Below are 17,232 nucleotides of genomic sequence, written 5' to 3'. Positions count from 1 at the left end.
TACAGGAGCCCTAGGTTTAAGGAAAACAGTTTTTTTATAAGATTGGTTTTTCAACACTGGTATTATATCCTGATTACTTTGTGAATCATGCTGTGTTTGTGAGGAAGATGACAATGGTGTTGCAAGCAAGGCCTCCGCATATGAGACCCTAGACACAGGCGGGTGAATTTTGGAAGCTTCCATGTAAGAGATGCAACTTTTGCTCATAGTTTCTTTAATAGCTCTTTGTCGGTTAAATTCTAAACATTTTTTGCTAGTGGCTTGATGTGAACCTTTACACAAGCAACACTGATAGTCATCCTCCTCTACATCACAAGATTCACCAGAGTGACCTTGTCCACACTTGAAACACCTTGGCGTTGAGCGGCACTGATTTTTTACATGTCCATAACGGCAACATAGGAAACACTGAACCGTTGGATATATATATAGTTCTACTGGCAAGGCCATGTAGCACATGTACACCCGGGTTGGTAATACTTGCCCATCAAAAGTTAGTATAACAGTACCAGTATTCACAAATTGATTAGTGTTATTGACAACAATTTTCCTTTTAATTCTTCTTATTTTTATAATTGGCCCACAGCCAATTGGCAAGTTAATAGAAGTCTGTACTTCATCATCAGTCAAGTCAAGTGGTACACCTTTAATCACTCCCATGCGTGTGACATTGAATGTTGGGATGAAAGCATTGTATTTGTTTTTTCCTAAGCTGTCATTACTTAAAAAATTGTTAGCATCAGTGAATGTAGCAAATGCAATGCTGACTCTATTTCTGCCTATTCTCTTTAGACTGCCGTTCACAACACCTTGGATGTTATTTTGTCGCATAAAACGACCAAACGTTATGGGATGGAGAGTTGTGCCATCACTGCTGGCTTCTCTTTGAACATGTACAACAAAAGGTGCAATGTCAGACTGTTGGTAGCGGTCACGACCAACGGGCACATAAGTAGGTGGGGTCGAGATATTATGAGTAATTGTATTTTCATAATTCGAGTTTACAATGGGATTTGGTTTTTCTGTTAGCTGTGGTTGAATGGAATTCTCTTTTAATTTTGCTTCAGCAACGCAAACACAATCGGTATTTTTATTCTTGCTTAACCCAGATTTGCGTTTTCTTTTATTACAGTTGGTACACATTCGTGAAAGAATTTTTCTTTTTAAAGTTACGTCCGCAGAATTTGATACTGACGCATCAGTATCCATCGAAGATTCTATCGCAGAAATGAGAATATCCATTGATGTTTTTGACCCTGAGGGAATCGTTCCCCCAGGGTCAGGGGGCTGACCATCCCCCATAAAAATTTACATATAACTAGCACTTACCGATCAATATATACACCTAACTACTAAATAATATTAAAAACTAAAACTAAATCTACAAATATATACACTAAATACAGACTCCAACCCTTTTGAAATACAATCTCAAAAGTTTAATTACAAAAACCGCGTCCGCCGCGCCCGAAGTTTCCCGCCCTTTTTTTTTTATCATTATTCACACTTGCCACTTTTGAAACATTATTTTGCCGCTGTTTGTTTGACCTTGGTTGCTATAGTTACAATATTTTTTAAAGATGTGATAATTTTCTGGGCTTTGAAATTGTGTAACATTTCTGCCAATAAGGTAGGCACGTCTTTTTCTACAATGTTTGCATTTATTTTACATAAAAAGGTTTCTTAAATTTATTAGCGGTAAGCCTGTATAGTCGCTTACAGATTACAACGAGACCTTAGAATGGACAAAGAAATTGGACAGGTGGAATAAATAGTACCCTAAGGCCTCATACACACGAGCGCTTTTTCAACGCACGAAAAAAAAAACTATACTCATTCTTTTCTTATGGGTGCTAGTACTAGCGTAAGACAAAGGTAGTATGATTATCTCTGTCTATGTTGAAATGAGACAGTCCTTTGACAAACTATACATGTGTATTTATTCGCACGCTTTTTATCAGGCGTTGTTAGATTTTCGACTTTAAACGTTGGTCGCTAAATCGAATTTAGCGTGCGGACGGGTTCAAGCTCTTATTCAACGCGCTCGTGCGTATGAGGCCTCACCTCACTCACCTTTACTATAGTTGGTCAAGCAAATCTTGTCAGTAGAAAAAGGCGCGAAATTCAAATTTTCTATGGGACGGTAACCCTTCGCGTCTACATTTTTAAACAAAAAAACATGAAAAAACTATACTCATCCTTTTCTTTTGGGTGCTAGTACTAGTGTAAGACAAAGATAATATGATTCTCTCTGTCTATGTTTTAAATGAGACAGTCCTTTGACAAACTACAGTTGGTCAAGCAAATCTTGTCAGTAAAAAAGGCGCGAAATTCAAATTTTCTATGGGACGATTTGCTTCGCGCCTACATTTTTAAATTTGCCGCCTTTTTCTACTGACAAGATTTGCTTGACCAACTATATATAAGAACAACCGTTTTGGGGCCATACATTTTTTTATCAATTTCTAAACGAGTCACTTCTGTCAGCTGTCCGCTACACGTTCATTTGCGTGGTCAGCTGGTCGCATAATGTATTCCTTTCCCTTTCTATCTAATGATTAATCCGTTTGCAAAACAAGAAAGCAAATAAGTTAGCTGTCATGTTATAAACGTCAACGTGCGGCTAATAAAATAACCTATAAATAGCGTAGCAAGGGTTGCGAATATTGATGCTTACAATTTTAATTTAAAAATCCTGGATATTACATTCAAAGTGCATTTAAAATGTCCACGGCAGATCAATCCGTAAAACAGCTTGAGGAGCGAACTCGTAAAGCTGAAAAGGAGATGAAAGAAATAGAGGATGAGATCGAAAAACTCACTAAAGGTGATCTCAGTTACATAGGAGATCCCGGGCTTGACAAACTTCTGTCTGAAAATGAGAAGCTCAAGCATCGTCTTGCTATTTTGGAGAACGCTGTCAAAGCCGAGAGCTCTGCGGCTGGTAAGTCGACCACAAAAGAGCCTAGGAAGCGGCCCACTCTAATCACTGATATCGACTCAATAGAAGGCACCATCTGCATACTAGATGAGCTGAAAAATGTTTTCGAAATAGCTATTACTTCTGCTTACCCTGATTTGGCAGACCCACCAGTAGTAATTACCCTGTCCGGTAATAATCCGAAGTTCGGAGACTACCAATGTAATTCGGCCATGCCAATATCCCAGCTGCTAAAGGCTAAGAATATAAAAAGTAACCCAAGGGAAGTAGCTAACAATATATTGAATAAAACTCCAACATCACCAATTATAGAACGCATTGAAGTAGCTGGGGCTGGTTTCCTCAACATTTACTTGAACAAGAAAGTTGCGGAGCATGTGTTGACTTGTATTCTCCGAAATGGAGTAAAGCCACCACCAGTGAAGAGGCAGAGGATCGTTATTGATTTCTCGTCACCAAATATTGCTAAGGAAATGCATGTGGGCCATCTGAGATCTACTATTATTGGAGAAAGTATTGCCAGGATACTTGAGTTCTTGAACCATGATGTCCTCCGCATTAACCACCTCGGAGATTGGGGCACGCAGTTTGGTATGTTGATTGCTCATCTACAAGACAAATTCCCTAATTTTAAAAATGAATCTCCACCAATTTCTGATTTGCAAGCATTTTACAAAGAATCTAAGAAGCGGTTTGATGAAGATGAAGTTTTTAAAAAACGTGCTTACACTTGTGTTGTTCAGCTGCAGTCTGGCCATCCAGATTACATTGCTGCCTGGAAGTTGATCTGTGAAGTATCTCGCCGTGAGTTCCAGAAAATCTATGACCGCCTAGATGTTACAATTATTGACCGGGGAGAATCATTCTACCAATCTAGGATGCTTGTTGTAATAGAAGAGTTAAAGCAGAAAAATCTTTTAGAAGAAGACGAGGGAAGGTTAATCATGTGGGGAAGTGAAAACCGTGAAGGCATACCTTTAACAATTGTTAAATCTGATGGTGGTTTCACTTACGATACCTCCGACATGGCTACTATAAAACAAAGGGTAGAGGAGGAAAAAGGAGATAGGTTTATTTATGTCACTGACATGGGCCAGTATGGTCATTTTGCACTCATAGAGAATTGTGCTCGGCGAGCCGGTATTTTAAAGGAAGACCAAAAATTGGAACATGTAGGTAGTGGTGTTGTATTGGGAGAGGATAAAAAGAAATTCAAAACCAGGTCAGGTGACACCATCAAACTTATTGATCTCCTCGATGAGGGCTTGAAAAGGGCTCTGGATAAGCTCATTGAGAAAGGACGAGATAAAGTACTGACCCCTGAGGAACTGAAGCAGGCACAAGAGGCAGTGGCATATGGCTGCATTAAGTATGCTGACCTATCTCATAATAGGATCAATGACTACATATTTTCATTTGACAAAATGTTGGATGACAAAGGTAATACTGCAGTCTATCTATTGTATGCTCTCACCCGCATTAGATCCATAGCCCGCACTGCCCAGGTCTCAACTGAGGATCTGTTGGCTCAGGTGGAGAAGTCTGGTTTCAAATTATCTCATGAGGCCGAGTTGAAACTTGGTAAAGTGCTTCTTAGATTCCCAGAAGTAATCCTCAAAGTATCCAATGACTTATTCTTACATACTCTTTGTGAATACTTGTATGAGATCTCATCCGCATTCACCGAATTCTATGACAAATGTTATTGTGTGGAGAAAGACAAAGATGGAAAGATTGTTAAGATAATTTATGAAAGACTAATGCTTTGCGAAGTCACTGCCAGAATTATGGAAAAGTGTTTGAGTCTCTTAGGTATCAGAACAGTATCTAAAATGTAAAGAGGCCTAGTGCTCTTTACACTAGGTATTTATTGAGTGAATTTTCAGTAATTTTTAGGCATATCACAATATTTTCATTACATATTTATGTACCATATTTACAACGCATTTTCAACTAAAAATAAAACACTAAAACCATTGTAAACTTTTATTGAGTTCCCAAAAAACCGCTACAAAACTATACCTGGGTTTTATCAAAGGTAACATTCATGGAATAACTTGCTACATCTAAGTTAGAAAATTATACGGAATCACGGGGAGAGATTTCTAATATTGAAATATTCAACGTACTATGGAATATACACCTTCTTACACTATAACAATTAGATCATACATCAAACACATTAAGGAGACCATTTCTTCTAACATATTAAAATGGCTATATTTGTAAAAACTATTTGAATATTATTGGGAAATAATTAGATAGTTGAATCTAAAAACACCTCACATGAAATTCACTGTTTTTTAAGAGTATCTCTCCCGAAAGGGCTAAGGAATGCAAGATATGGGGCTTGTTTCAGCCCCTATTTCACATGCGACAGCAATCACAAAAAATGTTGTACACATATACTCACTATATGGCGATAGGGTCAATAGCTAATTTCAAAAGTTAGCAATAATGTCCGCGATTCGCTGCTGTCACTTTTGTGAAATAAGAGCTATTCTAGATACATACATTAATGTTACATAGTAAATATTATAAATAAAAAGACCAAACTGATCTGGAGTTACCTACAGGGTTAACCAAATAAATAAAATGTCGTAGGTAACAATCCCATTACATATCTTGGGAAGACTTAACATTTTTTTCTTCATAACAAAGTGCCAAAAACCTAGTACAATAAGAAAGGATTTGCCAATGGTACTAAAGAATAATGATCAATTAATTATTTAAATCTAATCTATTGTGTATATTATGTGTTAATAAATAACCACAACATTTTATTTCAAGTGTAAAGGTCCGTTTTCCCATTGTGAGATGCATTAACTAAAATAAATTATATTTCATAGCTAATTATGAAGAATATACAGTCATGATCTAAACGCCACTATTATTATATTATCATGATTGTTACAATAATACCTCAAATCATAAACCTCTTGTTCTATGAATACTGACCCTAAGGTGAACTATATACCTATAGGTTAAATTAGCCCCCTATTTACAACGGAAGAATATAAAACCGACATTCTTAAACAATATTTTGCACTCTGTTTAGGTAACTAGTGATCTGAGAATAGTTTTCAGCTGCAATGCAAGAAGGAATAACAACCTTATATATAGGGCATACGACTTAAATTTGTTTGTAGTGCAGTGTACTGTTCTAATCACGAATCACGATCGATGTAACTAGGGAATTCATATTATTTTACCCACTACCACTACAGAATTACGAAGAATTTCTAATATAATGAAAAATTGCTACTTAATAATTAAATTCACGACTAAATTTAGGACATTTGACTCCGTAAAACCGATACCAATATGTGGTACAATAATCAACTTTTTTTTTAAATCCAATTTTGTGCTTCTAATAGTTATTCGTATTATAATACCAAATTACCCTGTTACAACCTTGATTGAATAGCCGGCAATATATATTTTTAAATTTAGCAAACTTATATAAAATATAAATAGCATTAACATTCCAATTAGTACCTATTAGACATGTCGACTGATTATTAACAATATGTTAACAATGCACTCGGTACCTATCTATTATAAAAGAAACCATGTGTTATAAAGAATAAAGTTTAATATAACTAGTAAATTTGGTGAGATACCGATATTACCCGATAAACAAACGTGCATGGTATCTGTTATAGTTTTAAATAAAGTTCGTATTCGAACGGCAAACGATGCTGAAGAACTAAAAAGTCGACATGTGCAGAACATTGCATTCAGTCAGTGTGTGAACACAACAATCCATAACAATTTCGAATTCCAACGACCCTAATAACCTACATTTTCTGTAGGCATTGGCAGAAATAAATACATTAACTCTCAATAGTTTTATTAATTTTATCATCCTGTTGTGCCCCTGTGTGCGTTCCATGATATGGCGCCCGGGGCAGTCACCAAATTTGCGGCCCCTGACGACTGACAAAAGTTTCCCTGCTGCTGCCTTTTGCCCATTTTGGCGCCCCCGCCTTGGATGGCGCCCGGGGCATTTGCCCCATCTGCCCTCCCCTAGTTACGCACTGCGGGCAGGGACAGCATCCCCCTTACATTTCATCGAACTATTAAAGAACTATCGAAAAGGACTAAATGTCCGGAACACCATGCATAGATACATTATAGCCGTCGGTTATACAGAATTCTGGGACATTTCGCCCAAAACAAACAATAGCGTACGTAAATTGAAATCAATATGATTATAGTATTATTTACATCTCTATCGCACTTTGGTAGACATTCGAGTAAATATTTCCTAACACTTCTAATGCTGATCGCACTAAACTTATAATTTAACTTTAGGTATAAATTACTCTGCCGGATTTATCAAAATTGCCATTTTCATGCATTACATTACCAATTACTCTAACGTAAAGTAACATGAAAATAAAATAAAAATATGCCTGTATTACAAAATAAATTTCATACAAGTAAATCACAGTTTAAATCCATTTGCGATTTATTGCAGCTAATAATATGACTAGATATTACTGTTGACATTATATCTTGATGTACACTCAGCCAAATGAAACATTTTGTTTTACACCTCTCCACGATCGCATGTTTGCAGGTAGCGGGATCTTTCCTTAATATTATGGCATTCATTCATTTATTTTATTTATTTCTTTAACAATAATGCATTGTGTTAGAAAACTTACGAAAGTGACGTACCACACTACGCAAACTCAAACGAAATGAATTGCCGCTATTAAATCGTTAGAAATTTTGCGTCGATTTTTTAATTTATTATCAGTAGCAAGTAAGAACCGTCACTCCAGTAAATTAATGACATCAAAACATATAGGTACCGTCAACCGGGGTGAATAGGGATGGTTGGGGTGAATAGGGACAAAACTTAAAATGTGATTTACTTGTTAATTTCTTAAACAATACCCACACCAATTGTATTATTCGATTGAAAATAATCGTAGGTTTTGCATGATACAATTTGTGTAGGTATTTTTTAAGAAATAGGTAAATCACTAAGTTTTGTCCCTACTCACCCCTGTTGACGGTACGTATTGAAATATAATGTGACATGATTTCATCGTATCCCATGTTTCCATTTAGTTGAGTAAACATCGCTGTAATTGAGTGTTTAGGTTTGTTAAGGGAACACATGTTAATATGAGATCGCTCTATTTTAATTGTATGTTAGTGACGGACTGTTTATTAATTGCATTATTTACTGTTTAACTAAATCAAAAGGTTTTACTTGCACAGGAAAACGCGTGACTGTCGTTAATTATAGTAAAACAATAAAAAAAAAACAAACGAAAACATTATTTCCTTACTTGGTAGTATGCTGCGCAATTAAACTATTTTGTAACTAATATAGTTAGGTACTTTAGTGCAGGGGTCGGCAACCTTTTAGCAGCCAAGGGCCACATAGCAGTTAATGAAATTGACGCGGGCCGCACTTTGCTAATATTTATGACTTTATCAGGTATTGCCGTTTGTCAAAATTAAATACAAAATAGCCACAGGGAGGCTCACGGGCCGCAAGGAGAGGTTCGCGGGCCGCCTGTTGCCGACCCCTGCTTTATGGGATACAAACACAAATTGCCTAGTATCTATTACGTAAATTCTTTAGCAGCAAGTTTTTCTACCCCTGACTTGTGAGTTGCGTATGCTCGCTTCTACTCCACAACATAAATGGACAAGCTATTAGGTCAAAGATTAAATATTATCCATTGTTTGGAAGAAAAAGATTTCCACTTGTCTCAGTAGAGAAGCCCATTGTGTTAGAGGGCATACTTATGTTAATCAACATACCAACACTGTCTGTAACATACCTACGTACTGTGAAAAAGTTTTGTGTTATACAAGGGTGCAAAGTTGTATTTTACCCGCGAGTGTTTTAACACACGAGAAGTAAAATACATTTGCACCCGTGTGCAACACAAAACTTTTCCCCTCACTATAGCGAGGAAAGTGCAACATCCACAGGCGTTAGATCATCTTCATCAACTGGAATCACTCATTTTTTTACGATATTATAACAAAAAACTGGAAATTCTGTACTTTTACGTGAGAAGTTTTTAAGTAAATTTTTTGTTGACAATGTTGACATTTCTGACGTATGAAATGTCAATGATGCGTTTTGAAATTGCATCGACTTAACTTGTGCGTTCAGAATTATATTTAACATAATTATTAATAAACAAACGTTTATTATGGAATTTTAAGGTTTATGACTTAAAATTATTAAATAAAGCTAAATGGTATTTTTTATTAGATTCTCAAACCATTTATTTAATGATAATTAATATCGAACGAACCATTATTATGAGCGTTTTACGTTTTGTTATCTGTCAAGCTACTTAAACACGCTCCATCCAAGGTCAAATTACTTTCCCCACTAGTGGATAAAATGCGTTTTTCCCGCTTGTTTTAAATGATAAAAGACGGCTTTCCGAGCTAGTGAGGGGAAAAGTAGTTTTTCTAATCTATCGCATAAAATTCCCAAATTTCAGTACATAATTACCCAATTTAACATTAAAAAGTTTTACGCAGCTAGGAAGAAATTACACAAAACATTTTGGAATACGTTAATCTTTCAATACAACACCAAATAACAGATCGCGGTTTTCCAGATTGTAGCAGCCCTGGAAGCGTTCAGATTCCAAATACACTAAATAATTATATGAAAACTGTTCTATGTAAATTTTCATGCTTGTTTTGATTGATTTTAGGATGCCATTTCGCGCGAAGACCAACCATTCTTATCAACATCTTATTAACAAAGAGTTTGGTATTCTCTTGCACGCGAATCTTACTGAAGGGGTTATTATATGCTGTTCTAAAACAATTAAAACTAATATCCGAACGCTCCCTAGTTTTTAAACCATAGGCAAGTCGTTATTTTAAACGTTAAGACATTTGGGAACTATAAACACCTCATAATCATTTAAAATATTGAGCAATCCTTAAAAATACAAGCAATAAAATAATTAAAATAACATAACATTTGAACTCCTTAAGATTAGGTTTAGGTACATATTTAACATATTTGATACATACACAGACATCCAGCTAGACCTACCCTACACATGTATAAGGAACCTAAGGGATTCACAATGAGGTATAAAAAGACTGAAAAATTGGATCGTAGGTATAAGGTGTATAAACGTTTCTAAAAAACCCCAATACATCTATAAAAAGGGATTGGTCTCGAGATTCAGAGATTCTACGAATACTACAACAATAGTACATGTTTAACAATATTTAACAAAATATACAGACGATTCGATCGCTTTTAGTTATTTGGCCTAATGTGCCGTCGGTTGACGGTGATAATACTATGAGTCATACGCCTACAGCTGATTTGGTCTGTGTCGGCGGCCGATCGGAATGTCCGCCAGATCATTTAAATTCATTGTCTCGTTCCGTCCCTTCGGGCATCTGAAGCAACCTAACGAATCTAATAACCTACCTATATATTGGTTTAATGTGACTAATACCATCAAAACATTACTCGGGAACTTTACGATCGGGCGGATATATTACGATCGGCCGCCTACATCTGCAATCTGCATTGATGTGCCGACGGAATCTTTCCAAAAGTGCAAATTTCCCATATGGTAAAATTTCGGATACTTCTCATATTTTTGTATGGGAATCGAAATTTGCCATTTCCAAAATGGTTTCGTTTTTTTTCTGAAATTTTCGTAAACTTTTTGGAATTTTCCGCAACTTGCACGTGTATCACCACATCTATGTGTTAGTGTCATACCAGTTTGGCCTCGGCAAGAACGACGATCAGGGTGCCTAGCCAACGTGCCAATCGTTTACGCTCCGTAGCGAACGAAACGCAACTGTCTCTTTCGCACTAATATGGAAGCGAGAGTGTTAGAGAGAGACGGCTACGGAGGCTAGGCACCTTGGTAAAGATCGCAGGCGACTAGTCCTGGTGGAGATCGTTGAGGGGACTTTTGGCGTTTCTCGGTCAAAATTACAAAAACTGCCTAAAAATATAATGCTTGTAAAAATACTTTTTATCAAAATAAGGTATCAAACTGGAAAGTACTGTGTAACAACGAAAGTTTAATTTATATATGGATGCGGTATATGGACTAGTATTATTAAGATCTTCAATTACGTATAGTTGCTACGAATTTAGGGGTCAAATAATAATAGGAACGAGCTGACAGACGAGTACCATCGTACATATTGTTAACTGACAATTCGTGAACAAAAACAAAAAACCGGACAAGTGCGAGTTGAACTCGCCCACCGAGGGTTCCGTACTTTTTAGTATTTGTTGTTATAGCGGCAACAGAAATACATCATCTGTCTAACAATCACGGCTCATGAGATACAGCCTGGTGACAGACAGACGGACAGCGGAGTCTTAGTAATAGGGTACCGTTTTTACCCTTTGGGTACGGAACCCTAACAAGTCACACGAATCTATATAGCCGCAGGCCGCACCCATACAATCCAAGTTACGCTCTCATTGCGAGTAGATATTTTACATACAAAAGTTGTGTTCTATTTTCTCTGGTTTACAATTTTTCTAAACATAAACTGGTACCAGACATAGATTAGACATATGTTACTTTAACGCTCATGCCAAGTTTCATCTTATTACATCATGTCTTTTTAAATTGTGAGCGTTACTACGATTGTATGGGAGCGGCTTTTTTGGAGACGAGTTCGTGTGACTCATAAGGACCACCAATGAATGCTCTTAGTACAAGAGGTATTGTGAAGGCAGGAAGGCGTACAACTCATAGCGAACATTGGCATAGCTACACCTAATAGAGAGGATAATCCACAGTCATAAATATGTATACGCATGTTTCCTTATTTCAATGGAGTAAGGTCCACAATTGCATACATATTTACGAGTTGCTACAGTCAGTGCTCTAAAGCCGCAGATAGCTGCACAATGATCTCAATGGCGGCATTATACGCCAATCAACGAGGCTTGTCCCGACAATAATTTGCCTTTTACGCCAATCAGCGACGCCGATTGTGTCCGCGAATAGAGCAATATAAATTGCAAATAAATTTATGAAGATTGAATGGAAGTTTCTACGTACACAACCTGAAAAGCTCGTGCAAAGTTATACAATATTTTTTTTTTATAATTATCGTTATAATATAAATTAATTAATTATATGATCTGGGATAGAGCAAAATATTTTCAACACGGATATTTCTTGTCAGCTGGTGGGCTCAATAATTTAGGCAGACACCTCTCGTATGTGTTTTAAATTTGTACTAATACCTATGGCAAAATTAATTGCGCAACCTTTTACCGTGTGTGGTCTGCCTATCAGCTAAAATCTTCAATAATGCGGATAATTCATACTCTTTAAAGCAGGCAAGTGATATAAAATTTTGTAGTAACCCGTACGAATACATCGCACGATTGGCAAAAACACCGCTAAGTCGAACCATGCGTTATCCACCTTGAACAGTTACCATCAAACAGATAGTGACGGCCAAAGTAACAAAATATATCGAAACACATGGTGTGTTACTACATAAATAAGGATGTTTGGCCACTTTAGCCGTAACCGTTCACTTTGCACCGACATAATATATTCATAGAAAACTGATGTTAATAATGACATTAACCTTTGTCATTGCAAATGCCATGCAGAGTTAGCTTGGTCGGACTATCTCTTTGACGTTGGATGTACCTCGTCGATTGGCGCTTTAATCCACGGCGTTCAAAAATAGCCTAAAGGGAACCGTTCCGAGATTCAATAGGTTAATAGGGCAGTCTTCATTGTTTAAGTTCTGGGAAGAGGTGGCGAAGTATCGCCAAGTAATGTACCGTGGCTGCCAGGGCGACGAAGATGTGCCAGATGGCGTGGGCGAACGGGATACGGCCGTCGGACTTGAAGAAGAAAACGCCGATGAGGTACAGCATGCCGCCGAGCTTCAGGTCCGACATCGCTGGGAAGTGGTGCTGGAATGGGAAAATTGTATATGAGTGTTTATAGTAGGCGGCTGTGGTTGATTGTATTTTCAACGTCTCTTAAGCTATAAGCTCCTTTCGTTAAAGCTAGAGAAGCAAGAGAATATAATATAAACTATTGGTTATTTTTCTTCATATACTTAAATGACAGTTAGATAGCTCCATTTGCTTCCGCACTCAAATTTTATTTCAAAATTGGTATTAAAAGCATAAGGTAGTAAATCGGCCAACCCAACTGTCATTTCAATATCTGAAATATAAAAATACAGCTTAACTGGTAGTAAGTAACCTTGATTGCCTAGCTAAAATATATACCTATATATACATGGTTCACAAATATACATGGTCGGTGCACAGTTTAGCTTATACGGACTCTACAGCTTAATAGCTTGTAAGTAACCTTGCCTAACTAAACTATACATGTTTTTCATGTAAGTATGTAAGAAAAGACTGTCAAGTCAACCTAAATTAATTTATTTTTGATTCAGACGGTTTATACATTCAACTCTAATCCGATCACGTTCTAATTCTAATGTCAAATCCGGTACCTACATCAAACCTAATCGTAATCCAAATAGGTCATGATGGACGATCACTTATCACGCAACGAATTAATACAATTATTATATTACCATTACAAAATTTTCCACAAGTCAAGGCTTTTAGCACAATAATCTTTAACTAAGGGCCGCGTGGCTGAAATGAAGGAATATTTCAGCTACTTGTATTATGATATGAGTGACATGATAACGGCAAAGGCGATGTGAGTTAGAAGAGAGTATGTCAGTTCGGCTCTGAATAGAAAAAACAGATAAGTCCTATACCAGATACCTGACCTAGTCATGAATTTTTTTATGGACATTGGATAATCAAATAGGATTATAGTTAGACCTAGACAGGTCTGCAACAATTTTGATAGCACACGCTGTGCAAGTGTCATTTTAAACGTCAAACTTCTATGAAATTATGACGTATAAGTAAAGTTGACGCTCTTTAATGCATATTGTCAAACTTTTTACACGTGCAGCCTGTGGGTAAGCTTTACACAGAGATCCTATAACACCTTAAGGGTGCAGTACAACAACATCCTCAGGATGCTGCTGAGGCTGCCGAAGCACTGCAGTGCATCAGCCATGTTTGCCGAGGCGCGGGCGGATGACTTTTTCGCTATTAGGCGGAAAAGAATTGCCTCGATGCTAAGGCGGGTGCGCGGCAGCAGCAACAGTATGCTGAGGGTGTCAGCGGAGCGCCTGGACTGCCCGCTAACCAAGTACTGGGTGGAGGTTGTCATTGGCAGGGCCAGGTAGTGAATAAAAATATCTACTACTTGCCCCTGTCAGTGGAACATTTTTTTTTATTTTTTTTTATTATTTGTTGTTTTGTGCTTTTATCTTTATTTATAATTAACATGTAACACTAACATAGCCTTTTAATTTTGTACTACAACTAACATTTTTTATGGACACAATGTCTGAAATAAACAATTTTTAATTTTATTTTAATTTTAAATAACACTTGCACTGCGTATGATATCAAAATCGTTGCACTTTTCTCGGTCTAACTCTAGTAGGTTACTCGTACTTGCTCGTACAAATAATAATCTACGGAAACAAGTTGCTTAATATCAATATAACAATGTACACGTGAAGCATGTACTTCGAAACAACATTGTGGGCATTATAACACCTGCCCTATAGGGCACCCTACAAGTATTTTGCACCTTCAACGGTGGCACTTCTAAAATAACAGATGCCTATGACTGGTACTGTTCAATGGAACTTGTATTTTATTCGGTAGTTAATTTTCATTCACGCGAAGCAGAAAATGTGAAGGCCGATTGATAATCAGTAGAAGTTAGTGTTTACATGCTTGTATCCCAAAATAAATATGCAAGTGTTTTATTTTAAAAACAACGGAACGTAAACCAACTGAAACTAACCGAAAGATACGTTGAAGATAAGTAAACAAACAAAGATAGCGAAAGGTAGATATCAAACATCTTTACTAAAAAAGTCCTAGTTTCAAGTCCATTTTTCAATCTCTTCGCCAGACTAAAACTACTGAGTACTGAATCAATTTTGACTTTGAAGCAGTTTTTTTACTAGCATTTTCGTTGACAGGTCTCAGAGTAGGTAAGTACCTACAATTTTATTTATACTGTAAATATTTTATCATTTCTCATGCTCGTAAAGTTCGACTTTAAGTCGTGCGTAGACGACATAAAGTTGCTTATTATGTTCTAGAGCATAAAGTAAAATCATCTATTACGACCCTTATTGACTTAGCAATAAAGTCCAAAATCTGCCATACAAACTGCCAGCCCTGCCGGGGCGCCCCTGACCGGCGCGCTCCCGACCGGAGTGCCCCGCGCCCCCGACACAACCGAGTACAATTTTCTTTAGTCTTGAATAAATACGGTAAAATAATCTAAAATATTGGACATTTTTGTATGTCTATTTTACTCACATTCGAAATGAAAAGCAGTGTATAACTCAGGCATAAATGTCCATTTTTATCCTCGACTATATGGTCCTCGCTGCGCTTGGACCAATAAATTGCCTCGGATGATAATGGATCGCTTTATGCCCTTGTTGTACATGTACATACAGTCTACTATTATTTAAAAAAAGACCTTATTAACATTTGTCATTATCCTGCGGCCCCACACTAGGCATTCACAAATTACTTTAGGTTAGGGGTTATGTTATAGATTATAATTTAAGTTCAAAAAGTTTCTTATGTAAATTTATGCGATGTTGATACAGTACTGTGTACGTCCTATCGTACACGCATAACTATAGAACAGAACTCAATCTGAGTCGTTACTCGTTGTAAAAATTCCCATCTGACATGTTTGACTTCGAGTCTTTTTATACCCTAAAAAAAACATTCTACATTTGGCATTGAAAATGCACTGTGATAGTTATATGCACACCATCTTTTAATTCCATACACCGTTTTATACCGATGCCAAATCGTGAGAGCAAGATTTATTTGTACACCATATCGTTGCATCAGACATGCACGTGACGTATTTAAATATTTATACAACTTGGTTGTTTCTATTTTTAGTACAGTCGCCATCAGACATATCGGAGCGGCTAATGTGCTTACAATTATCTGAACGCGACTAGGTATGAGTGCGTGTTCAGATATTTTTAAATATACAGCGAGATTACAAATTCTGAAGACATTCGAATTCGAAGTGTTATGAAATAAGTTTAAAAGTGGAAAACGTCGTGGAAGTCTGATGGACTATCTGTAAACATATTCGCTAAATCGAGGTTAGCTAGTTAGACTATAGACTCAGGCAAAGCAAAGGTAAAACTACACTAGGTAATTATTTTTGCTACGGCATCACTACATAGTATAAAACAAAGTCGCTTTCCGCTGTCTATCTGTCCCTATGTATGCTTAGATCTTTAAAACTACGCAACGGATTTTGACGCGGTTTTAAAGTAATTCTTGAGGAAGGTTTTAGTGCATAATTTGTAAAGGTTTTGTGTAACCCGTGCGAAGCCGGGGCGGGTCGCTAGTGTTATTCAAAACATGAATATCAGACGTAGAAATATAAATGTAAAACGGGATGGAAATAAATTGTTATATCTATTGTAAGCCTCCAGAATTTTCTTATTGGAAGTCCTAGGTTCAAGTTCTGGTTAGCACAGAGGTACATATTTAAGGAGGCCTCGTCGGCTCGGCATTTGTCGGCGGTGGAAACTATAGCCCTCTTCAGTGGAGGCCTGTGCAAGAAGTAAGACGTATTATGTACTCGTAAAGTAATTGTATGATTGATTGTAACTAAATGTATTTCTATTATACGTAGAAATTAACTGCTTGCCAAACACTGGTAAAATATTTTGAAACGTTAAATTGCCGGCGCCCGACTAATCGACAAAGTGATTAATTATTAATTAAAACACACCGCCTCCGCGGAATCGTTTAGTTCAGACTCAAAAAGTAGGCCGTTCTTTTAGCGGATTATAAGCTCGGAAATTAACTTATAAAGTGAGTCCGTCGACGTCGCTACCAACCAACAAAGTTTAGCAATTTAAATGTATTTTAGAATAGAATGTTCAAATTTAAACGGCATTTAGCATAAGATAAGAGTTTTGGTCGATCGATGTGAAATTCTGGCACCGTGGGGTTAACTGTGCAACACATTGAGGCATCGCAGTCTCAATGCTACTTGCTAGTTATCTTTGATAATACATAACACGTATTTCAATAACTAAACGCCACACATGGAATAAGTAGCTAAATTCTTTGGCTAGTTTGACTTTGTTGCGTATAGCAAATATACGTTTCGATTCGCAAGCGACTCTCTCGAAATGCTTACTTT

General features: G+C 36.9%; 2 protein-coding genes across 3 annotated transcripts in view; one reads left to right on the top strand and one right to left on the bottom strand.

Moving 5' to 3' along the window:
• The first annotated feature begins 2,625 nt into the window (after positions 1–2,625).
• Positions 2,626–4,918, top strand: LOC134746470 (arginine--tRNA ligase, cytoplasmic). The gene has a single exon (XM_063680868.1). It carries the CDS (start codon positions 2,725–2,727, stop codon positions 4,777–4,779), a length of 2,055 nt encoding a protein of 684 aa, XP_063536938.1. The 5' UTR covers positions 2,626–2,724; the 3' UTR covers positions 4,780–4,918.
• Positions 4,919–6,102: 1,184 nt separating this feature from the next.
• Positions 6,103–17,232, bottom strand: part of LOC134746501 (monocyte to macrophage differentiation factor) — a 38,144-nt gene continuing 27,014 nt past the window's right edge. The window contains exons 4-5 of one of the 2 annotated variants that reach the window (XR_010128238.1): positions 6,701–12,881; positions 6,103–6,496 (exon numbers count right to left, since the gene is read on the bottom strand). Coding sequence is in view for 1 of the 2 variants with exons in the window: in XM_063680910.1 (XP_063536980.1) it covers positions 12,696–12,881 (186 nt within the window). In the remaining variant the exon portion in view is untranslated. The other variant, XM_063680910.1, reaches the window with a different exon arrangement.

The sequence above is a fragment of the Cydia strobilella genome, chromosome 13 (assembly GCF_947568885.1).
Source record: "Cydia strobilella chromosome 13, ilCydStro3.1, whole genome shotgun sequence".
NCBI lineage: Eukaryota > Metazoa > Arthropoda > Insecta > Lepidoptera > Tortricidae > Cydia > Cydia strobilella.
This window is presented reverse-complemented; position numbering and strand designations above follow the sequence as displayed.

Coding starts and splice junctions, on each gene's coding strand:
- LOC134746470 (XM_063680868.1), top strand. CDS start 2,725: ATGTCCACGGCAGATCAATCCGTAAAACAGCTTGAGGAGCGAACTCGT.